General features: G+C 44.0%; 1 protein-coding gene across 1 annotated transcript in view; it reads right to left on the reverse strand.

Moving 5' to 3' along the window:
• The window catches only part of MAPK13 (mitogen-activated protein kinase 13), a 14283-nt gene extending 4819 nt beyond the window's left edge, over positions 1-9464 (reverse strand). The window contains exons 1-7 of the mRNA XM_015421555.1: positions 9362-9464; positions 8776-8805; positions 5677-5724; positions 4823-4937; positions 4065-4136; positions 2218-2297; positions 960-1038 (exon numbers count right to left, since the gene is read on the reverse strand). Of these exons, the coding sequence (XP_015277041.1) occupies positions 960-1038; positions 2218-2297; positions 4065-4136; positions 4823-4937; positions 5677-5724; positions 8776-8805; positions 9362-9460 (523 nt within the window). The 5' untranslated portion in view covers positions 9461-9464. The remainder of the gene's footprint in view (positions 1-959; positions 1039-2217; positions 2298-4064; positions 4137-4822; positions 4938-5676; positions 5725-8775; positions 8806-9361) is intronic.
• Between the last annotated feature and the right edge of the window lie 1525 nt (positions 9465-10989).

The raw sequence follows: 10989 nt of genomic DNA on the forward strand, positions 1-10989 counted from the left end.
CCCCTTACCAAGGTATAATGAGATACTTGCAGTTTTAGGGGCTGTCTTCTTGCTGCTACAACTCCAAGCAGTAGTGCTAGGAAAGCAGTGTTTGTTACACTGAGTGGGAAGGTCCTCAAAGAAAGTGATCACCATCACTTGGAGCAGTAATTTTGATATACAACAGGAAGCACTGCAGGATTTGGCTCAAACCAAAGTTACCTCTAATGTCAGGGCTCAAAGCTTGTTTGGTATGACAGTAGCTGTGCTGCCCATTCTGATGGTCTGGTGGACATGCAGCAGTTGGCATGGAGTCACTCACCACCCTGAATTTTGGCCTGAAGGTAAGGGTGCTGCTCTGAAGTCAGAGTGCTGATCTCCCACAAAACACTAGTCTTCAAAGGGTCCCTTACCAGCCTTCAGAAGGAGTCCGGGGTGTGGCAAGGCAAGTTTCTACCTGCATTTTTCCCTTTAGTACCATTTCAGAGAGCACCAGGGAAAGCAAACACAAGTATTTCCTAGACAACATACTCATTAAGTGTCACTTATTTTAAAGGAACATTCCTTATTTTAATGTATATCTGCTTATTTGCTCTATTATGTGTTACTTTAATACTTATGCTTCGCTTCACTTCACCATTGTTTCCAATCTCTGGCTGGTTCTAGATCTCTACAAGAAGGGTCATTGCATTATCTTTTGGATGTCCCACTCTGTTGATTGTACTGATTTAGTCTATGTAATCCACCTTGAGTTCCTGCGAGAAAGGTAGACTATAAATAAATAAAAACACAGAAGAGACTGAATATTCTTAGCTCCACAGAAGAGAGACTGCAGTGTTCTGCTACACTGTATTTTTGAAATTTTGATCCATCAACCTCAAAAAAAGAAAAAGTATCACATTCTGGTAATATGACTCCTGTGATGAAGAGTCTGGAGGAAATTAATTTGACACCAGTGAAAGTGTCACAAGATGACTTACCTAAAGGACTGGCTCTGGGGAAAAGAAGAGATAAATCCATTTTTTGAATCTTGGGGAGAGTCTGTATATAGCTTTTAGCCTAAAAGAGACAAGAGTTTAATTCAGGCATACAGATGTATGACTGGAAGAATACAAGATCATCTATTGCTGAGTATCCAGACTCAACATTTATTGCAGCAGCAGCATATAACAAGCCCTATTAGCCTCTGTTAATAAATGAAAGTAATATTTTCCCCTGCCTCACTACCTCTCCCTCCATCTTGCTGTGAATTCCAGCAGCTCTCTTTTGCTAATAAATGGCCTATCTGCATGCCTTTCATTCCCTCCCTTCCAAGTAATTAACAGTTTCATCCTAAGCAGAGATAAAACCTTCTAAGCCCACAGATGTCAATGGATGTAGAAGTGTGCTACAGTGCTTGGGATGGCATTGTTAGTTCCAGTTAAGTACAGATGCATTCAAATCATGTAAGTGAATCATGCACACAAGGAGTTTTAGTTGTCAGTGTTTGCTTTTAGTCGCTATATTTCGCTACAGCTTTGAGAAAGTGATAATTCATTTCCTCTTTACAGACAAGAGATCAACTCAATAAAGGAAGCCACAGCCCTCAGTTTGCAAGACCTGAGCAAGGCTGTTAATTATAGGACATTTTGGAGGTCATTAACTCATAGGGTTGCTATAAGTTGGAGGTGACTTGACCCCTCCCACACACACACACACCTCCCTCCCTCCAGACACAATTTTTTCCTGATATTCAAATCGTGTTCCAACTACATTTCACCCTTTGCACAGTATTTCCATAAATTACTTTTAAATACTGATAGTGCAGTATCCTATTCACATGGGAAAGAAATTTGTTGTACAAGCAGGGAGGCTGTGCATGGCTTGGCTATGCAGTGTCTTGGTAATACACAGCCTTTCTCCCTTTCATCTCTGCCTGTCTCTGCTCCTGATGGATGAGGAACTGGAAGATTGGGATTTTCTACCACCTCCCTCAGATGGAATATCCCAGCATCCACTCAAAGTCCCTTAGAACTCCCATCCATTGCAAATGGACTGGATTGCATCCAAATGTCCTTAGCAACACTGTGTAGCACTAAAACAAAGAATGCTGGTTGTATAGTGACACAATGATGTAATTCTTATTTGCTAAAATGTTGGATGTGTTATTAAAATTGAGAAGGGAGACATTTGACAAGGAAATATAAATAATCAAATCAGTGTACATCTTTAAAACTCAAACTGTTGCTTTTCTCTTACTGCTTTGTCTTCCAGCTTCTGGACAAACTCTTCACTAGGGCTTCCTGTCACCTTCAGGATCTGAGTCAGCTGATCTAGATCTGGCAGGCAGAGTTAAGGGTGAGTCAACATGGGACCAAATACTGAGCCAATAAATGAAGTGACAAACATCTGCAAAATCCTAGATTCTCAGTAACAAAAAAGGCTGCGATCCACATCTTCAGAGTTTCAAAGTATTAATTTACTTTGCCGCCCTGAGCCTGCTTGCGGGATGGGCGGGGTATAAATATAATAAATAAATAAATAAATAAATAAATTACTTTGCATCATTATACATTTTTGTGTTATCTTTTATACAGTGCCTGCATTGTTTGTGTTGTAAGGACAATAATGGATAGGATCTTGGGGTTATATGAATGGAAGGCATTCATGATAGCAGATTTCCCCCAGCTTCCCCTTCTTGCAGCAATTGTCTGTGAACCAAAAAGGCTTTGCTGGGGTTTGCAGGACCACCATAAACAAAAAGCCACCCGGCACCAGAGGCTGGTGTGAAACAGGGAATTGGGTAAAATCACCCCTACCTTGCCCTTGCACCAGTAGAGTTCTTTCTCCACTACCACTTCTTCTGCCTAGTCTTCTCTTGGTGCAAGAGTGAGATTTCCCACTGAATAATAATGGTTTGGATCTTATGCAGTACCAATGGAATGGTTAGATCTTCTTTCTCCCCCTCCCCCCGAGAGGGGGTTGGGGAGCCTGTGTGGACAAAAAAAACCCCATGCAACACAAGCAGATACAGTGAGGAAGCTGAAGAAGATTAACTTACCCCCTCTTAAACCAGGGGAACCTCTTGCCTGAGCAGAAGTGTCTTGTGTTGGTGGTACATTGGATCCAACTCCTACTGTTGCTGTTGTTGCTCATAATAATTAACTATTTTGTATCTTTATGAGCAGCACCCTGTAAAAACTGCCATCATAATTCAGTTCCATTTACTCTGTGATCAGTGACTTAACTATATCCTCCAAGAATATTCCAAGTGGAGATAACTGTGGAATCATAATAGGCAATATTTAAAGGTTTTCCTTCTCTACCACAGCCCTGTCACAGGCTGTTTTGTATGCTTCTCACCTAACTATGCATTCACTTTGATATGCCTGAAGATCCAGAAAGGAAAGCATGAAATGGTGTGAGAAGTAGCCCGCAAACCAGGGTGGTGTAGAGGTTAGAGTGTTAGGAGGACTAGGATCCGGGAAACCTAGGTTCAAATCCCCTCTCTGTTATGGAAGCTGGCCAGGTGATCTTGAACCACTCATTCAGCCTAACCTATTTCACAGAGTTATTGTGAGGACAAAAATGGAGGAGGGGAGAATTATATTGTAATTCCCATGGGGGGGGAATTGGGGTATAAGTATTTGTAAATAAAATATATTAAAAATTATTAGCTACATTGATTTAACATGGGACCAAATGTGACGGGAACAGGAGAACTTAAACAGGGTTCTGAATGGTCTCTAAGAGCAGAGGTCCACAGGGCATAGATAGGGACTCTGGGGCAAGTATTCTTGGTGCTTTGGGGGGGGGCAACAGTGGGAGGGCTTCTAGTGTCCTGGCCCCACTGCTGGACCTCCTGATGGCACCTGGTATTTCTGGCCACTGTGTGATACAGAGTGTTGGACTGGATGGGCCTTTGGCCTGATCCAACATTGGCATCTCTTATGTTCTTAGGGACTGGCAGTACTTTTACTTCCTCCCATTTCCCCTCTCCATGTACCGCTTGTAAATCAAGCATGATGAGAATCGGGCTTGATTATTGCCCAATACAGCATTTTAATGTCTTCCCACAGGGACTTGCAGCAGTTTGAGAAGGATACAGTCTTTGCCCTTAAACAGAGTTTTTCCAGTCAGCATTTCTGCCATGATACAGCCAACAGACCAGACATCCACTGTTTTGGAGGAAATGAAAGAGAAGAATGAGAAGGAACGTAACAATGGATTTAGAAACAGCAAACACTTGGGTTATTTTGGAGACCTGCAACAACCCTGCAGTACTAGGATTATCTTATAACCATTAAAATAACATCTTAGCATTGTTGTTTTACGGCACAGGAGTGCACGGTTCCCACTGCCATAGTACTGCTAAGTCAAAACTTGCACTTATTTGCAGCACAAACACACAACAAAAGAAGGATGGTTGTACATGGCTGTCTAAGTACCAGAAGAAGTGGGTAAAATAGGATGCACACCACAATCCAGAGCAACTGTCTGAGAGCCATTAAAGGACGGAATGCCTGTACTAGGAAGCATTTATCATCACTGGATAGACATCTCATACTATCTCCTGCAAGAACTGTAAACCAAAAAGATTCAGGGTGCCCATAAAAATTAGGTAGAGGACAAGAATAAGCTAAGTGAGGCATATACCATCTAATTTATTGGCATATTTATTTACCCAGTTTTAGCAACTGTCTGGCTGAATGAGGAACAGCATGTTCCACTTATTTAACAGGAGGCACTATTCTTGCAGGAAACAAAGCTCACAGAAAACCTTACAGAAAGACTGATTGTGGCTATTCTGCATCCTAATGACAAAAGTTGCCCAGTCAGTCTCCAAATAAGTTATTTAACACACCATTCTGGTTGTAATGCATCCAATTAAGAATCACTTCAGGCGCTCGGTACCAACGAGTCACCACATAGCCTGTCATTTCTGAGTCAGCATGCCTTGCCAATCCGAAGTCCAAGATCTGCAGCATTAAAAAAGAGTGATAATGTGATGGGGGAACCAGAGAACACAGAACCCCCACCCACAAGTAAAAAAGGTTATTTTTTTGCATGAACACTCTGCAGTTGCTCTCTCACACTATTTCTCTCTGCCTATACTAGAAACTATGACGTGCAGTAAACAATAAGCAAACTAAATGTAAGTTTGAACTGGCTTTTAAAGCTGACAAGTACAGCCAATATGCATCACACGGGCAGACTGGCCACAACAGGAAAAATCCCAGTGGGCTGATCACTTGAGGGAGTCATGTCTCCTGACCCAGGCCCAGCCAGCTCAGGGGAACAAGGGGGTTGGCCCAGGAAAGTCACATGGTGGCCACTGCCACTTGGCCCAACCCAGGAGAATTGTGGTGGCTGCCACCACCAGGCCGGGCCTGGATGAATCCATTAGGGAGGTATGGGGAGAAGGTCCTAGTCTGTGGTGTTTTGGCCTCCCAGTTTGCCACGAACAGCAGAGATAATAGCAGATCCTAATTATCACCATGATGTTTTCCAATCAACGCACGAAATTGTGGAGTTAAAAAGCAGTAGACATGTTTAAAATTCAGTACGTAGCTAGGCTGCAATTCTAAATCCATTTACTTTGGAGTAAGTCCCACGGAAACAGGATTAGGTTGCACATACATAATTGAATCAAAAGGGTTCACTTAGACCAAAAATCCAATGTGCTAAATATTTTGTACTGAAGAAAGGGATTTCTACCTTTAGTTCACAGTCTTCATTCACTGCCAAATTGCCAGGTTTCAGGTCCTGTAACACACACAATTTGTTTTAAGAAATCAGGAAATAATGACTGGTGTCATTTCATCCCAATTTAACCACATGTAATATATAGTTAAACTTGATTTAATGCCATATCCAGGAAATCCTGAGGACTGTAATCATGGGTTTAGTGTTCTCTGCACAAAATGTACAATATTTAGGATTCCTCAAGAGGAAGCTATGACCAGATATAATAATGTAAAGAAGCACCTGGCACACTGTTGATGTTGAATAAATATTGGATTGGATCCTACCGGTTTTCCACTGGTGCAAGAAGCTTCCCTCCTCACTGCATTCCCTATCACACATGGCTTTTTATGGACCATGGGTCAGTCCCATCTTCAGCCCAGCAGAGACAAGCCCTTTCCTAGTGCATTGCAAAGCCATCAAGGAAGGCACCTGTCATAAAGCCCTCCAGTCTGTCACCCAAGCAGACAGTATCACAAACGTTTTCAAGCTACCACTAATTTATCAGTTAATTGCCCATAATTAATTGCATTATACACCTAAAGGATTTCAAAGTATAATACATAACCAAAGCATGAAATATCTCCAGGTGAATTGATAAATGCTTATGCTAGTTCTTAGGACATTATAAGTTCTTAAGTGTTTATTTTAAATTTTAGAACATTCAAGTTTAATATCTGTGTGTGACATCAGATCACTGCTAGAAGACCAAAATCTTTTTCTTTTTACTGTTTTCAGCCCTGATAAATACTAGCCCCAATGATGATGATGAAGAAGAAAAGATTGGATTTATACCCCACCCTTCACTACCCGAAGGAGTCTCAGAGTGGCTTATAATCCCTTTCCCTTCCTCTCCCCTCAATAGACACCCTGTGAGGTAGGTGGGGCTGAGAGAGCTCTTTCAGACTGCCCTTGAGGGAACAGCTCTGAAAGAACTTGTAACTGACCCAAGGTCACACCAGCAGCTGCATGTGGAGGAGTGGGGAATCAAACCACTACACCAAACTGGCTCTCTGGCATGAAGGTGTAGGGTTGCCAGCTCCATTTTGGAAAAAACCTGGGCCGATTCCGCACTCATGCTTTGCTGTCTGTTCTCCCCGGGTCTAATTGGCCTGATTCTGTTGGGGGAGTTCTGCATTAAGGAACTCTGACCCGGATTTGTTGCCTTGCCCTGAATCTAGTGCCCCCTCCCCTCTCTTCCCCCTCCTTTTTTTTTTTGGATCAGGGACGTGGTTGTGTTGTAACGCACCCACCCACTGGAAAACAGGTGTGCTTTACACATGCGTAGTTGTGTTGTGCCAGGTCGAAAAGGGGAGGGGAAAGGGAGAGGGGAGGGAGAGAAGCAGACATACAAGGCAACACATGTCACACCCGTGAAAATTGTGTCCATACCACCATGCCACCCTCAATGCATCTGTTTAACAGTTGCACTACAGCCTGTAGGTTAGCCCCAAGAAAAATTTGTCCACGCCTCCATGTCACCCTTAATGCATTTAACAATGGCACTACTTCTGTACAAATAGCGAATTGACACAGAAATGGGGAAACAGCAGAGGTACATTTAAAAGGACATTTAAATGCCAACCAACGGTGGATCAGTATTGTGTTGCAACGCAACACAAGGGGAGGACACAAAAAATCCCCTCGTGCCAGGGTGAGAAAGGGAGGGGGAGGCGGGAAGGGAGGGGGAGGGAATCAGAGAGGCAGAGGTGCCTTGAAGGAGTGGGGAGAGGTGGGGAGGGGAGGGAAAGAAGCAGAGGGGTGGAGAGAGGACAGCCGCGATTCGTGAGTTCCCCACTACAATGCCCTGACTTCAACCCTGTAGTAAAAAAAAGATCCTGAAAATAGCGGAGATAGAAAATCTGGGGAGAAACTAGGGTTGCCAAGTCCTTACCATGAGAAGAGCAGAGGAGTCCAGGGCTGGACCCGGAGTCCCTGCACGCATGCACCGTGATCATGTCACCCGGAAGTGACGTGATCGCGTTGGGCATGGGGCCACAATCATCCAAGGGAAAACCATAGAGTTTTCCCTTGGATGATTGTGGCCCCACCCCCAACATGCCCGACGCGATTATGTCACCTCCGGGTGACATGCTCATGCTGGGCAAATTGCACGGTTTGGGGGTGGGGTTCCCCCGGGGCCCAATCCGCCGGTGGAGGGTAACAGGCCTCTCGTGCGGGGGTTTCCCCGCCCCCCGGAGGGACTTGGCAAGCCTAGGAGAAACGCCACTAGATTCGGATCAATTGCCAATCTGGACCAACATGTGGGGAACTGATCAATTTCTGTGGATATTATCGGGGGGGGGGTGACACCGGGGCAAGTGATTGTGCAGAATTGGCCCTGGAGATTTTGAGGGTGGAGCCTGGGGAGAGTGGAGATTGGACATGGCAGGGACCTCAGTAAGGTCTCATGCCATTGTTCCCATCTTCCAAAGCAGCCATTTTATCCAGGGGAACTGATCTTGATAGTCTGGAGCAATGTTCCCTCTAAGCTGTGGAGTCTTGTGAGCAAAAATTCTACTTTGTGAGCTACTAGCATTAAAGTTGTGAGCCAGCGATTTGGTTACTGCATACCTTAGTTTGCTCTGGAGGCATCCTTCCTGAGCTAAGACAAAAATGTGTGAGCTGGAGGCTAAAAAACTGTGAGCTAACTCACACTAACTCAGCTTAGAGGGAACACTGGTCTGGAGATCAGTTGTAATAGTGGGGAGGCAAACAAACCTATTGTGTACTATGATTTGGCAGAAGTAATGATTTTAAACCAGACGGGGGGTTTGCTATACTGAACATGATCTCTGTCCAGGAGGCAATTCAGATGCTACAAACAAACCTCAGTTTGTTCCTGATGCACATGAAACTGATTAACAGTCATGTTCACATGTTCCTCCTCCTCCCCTTCCTCCCTGTCCCCTCATGCAGTCTTCAAGGTCAAAGACAGAAATCTTCAACTAACTCCAAAAAAATGGAAGAAGGCTGAAGAAAGTACAGATACGATGTTTAAAGGTATTGACTGGAGTTGCGTGCACTGCTTGAGAAAGAGCCTGAAACAGAGTTAAGTGAATGAAAACATACCCTGTGAATGATTCCAGCAGAATGAATATACTGCAATAAAATAGAAAAGCCTCAATTTGATTTTGATCATTAGTAAAACAGATATTTTTTTTCAACAGTTAATAATCAGTCAAGATCCTATGTGATGGAGGGCATTTCTGTATAACTCTCTATTCCCCTAAAATCTGTATGTGAATTAATTGGAAGGACCGTAGTTCCGAGGAAATCTACATCGTTTCTACCGAAGGGGGAAGGATAGCTAAACTGAGAGATGGTGGACTCTTCAGGCATCTCATTAACAAATATTTTTATACTCAAGAGAGTCACACAGTGAAAACAAACTACTTCGCTGTCCTAAAAAGCAAATGCTTTATTTCAGTTGCTGAGCTCTCAGCTAAAATAACATGGGGGATGTGAAAAATTGTGATATTTTGTAATGAGCCAGCATGCAGACATTGATTTTCATAAAGATGGCAATTTGACCTCTGTGCGGTCCATTCCCACAGAAACTACTTTTCAGGTAATTACAGAAACTAAGCACAGTTCAGCAGTCTGAACATCTGACAGGTTCAAATTCGTGCTTTGAGTTTTTCCAAACCCTGCTTACCTTCAACCCTTTCAGCACCTGGTAGATTAGATACTGGATCTTTTCATCACTGAATTGATGTCCCATAATCTTTTGTAAATCGGTTTGCATGTAAGGCATCACCAGGTAGCTAAAAGGCAGTAAGACAATACCCTGAGTCTAGGAGAAACATGGAGAGAGCTACACTAGTCTTCATCTCACAAGGTAGATTGAATAATATAACGTGTGCCACTGACAGGCTTACAGTGCAATCTGAAACAGTTACAACCTTCTAAATCTATTGAAGTCAATGGACTTAGTAACTTTTTTTAGGGTTGCATGTAAGGCCCCTGTGTCTGAGAACAACAGTGCGCGAGTGTCCACTTCAGCAGCAGGAAGAGCCATTTGAAGAGGAAGAAAGATCAGCCATGTGTTCCCACAAAGGCTCCTACTATGATCTAACATATCTTTGCTCAGGGGTCATTTCGTAGAAAAAGAGCTAGGGGGACTCATTAGCATAACTCATTAGCATATGCCACACCCCCTGACATCACCGGAAGTGTGTCCTCCCCACAGCCGGCTGCGACCTCCAGCGGGCACCAGCAGGGAGCTCCAGGCCCCGCCCTCCTGCACCTCACCCGGGGGGATGGTGTCCCCCCGCGTCCCCCCCCCAAATGACCCCTGTCTTTGCTACTTCTAGGCACACCCCTAGGTTCTCTTTTTAAGGCACCAACCAAGAAAGTGAGACACTATCGGCTCTTGAATTAAAATGAGCCATTTCCCACACACTACAGATATAAATCAGCTTAACAGAACTAGGGGCATGGTGTCATCAGCTACTACTGGGAATGCTCACTTGCTAATCTTACTGTTTTTTGCATGTCCGTGTTGGTATGCAGTAGAACAGTTAGATTCCAGTCCAGTAGCACTTGAGAGACCAGCAAGAGCTTCATGGTATAAGCTTTCAAGAGTCAAAGCTCACTTTGTTAGAAACAATAGGAATGGAGATCGCTGAGACCAATTTCACAGAAGAGCTGCGCCGCACGCACCTCCCTTCGCCCCGCTTCTATTGATCAATTTCCCACTCGAAGCTGTGCAGCCGCATTTTGACCCACGGCTTCGTGATCCTGTTTTTTGAGGATCACGAAATGGTGGGGGAAATTGCGCAACGCCGCGGGTAAGAATGCGGCCGCGCAGCTTCGAGTGGGAAATTGACCAATAGAAGCGGGGCAAAGGGAGGCGCAACGCGGCGCTGCTCTTGTGTGAAATTCATCTGAGTCTTTTTATCTCAGTCAGAAGGTGGGAGTGGTGTTGTAAAGAATGCTTGCAAAGGATGCAAAGGTACAGTGCATATTGTAATCAGATTCCTTATGGCTTGTACTCCATCTTTGTGTGGATTCCTTATGGCTTGTAATACCAACATCCCACACAAAGATGGATTACAAGCCATAAGGAAGATTATTTTTGACAACAGCACAGATGACTTTGCCACCAAACTGTGCCATTTTGTTCTCACCAATAACCACTTCAGATTTGGCAACAACTTGTTCCTTCAGATCAATGGTACAGCCATGGGGACCCGCATGGCCCCACAGTATGCTAACATCTTTATGACTGATTTCAAGCAGCGCTTCCTAAATCCCACCCACTCATAGCTGTAATACATTGAT

Source organism: Gekko japonicus, unplaced genomic scaffold (genome assembly GCF_001447785.1).
Source record: "Gekko japonicus isolate JY-2015 unplaced genomic scaffold, Gekko_japonicus_V1.1 scaffold1371, whole genome shotgun sequence".
In the NCBI taxonomy this organism is placed as follows: Eukaryota; Metazoa; Chordata; class Lepidosauria; order Squamata; family Gekkonidae; genus Gekko; species Gekko japonicus.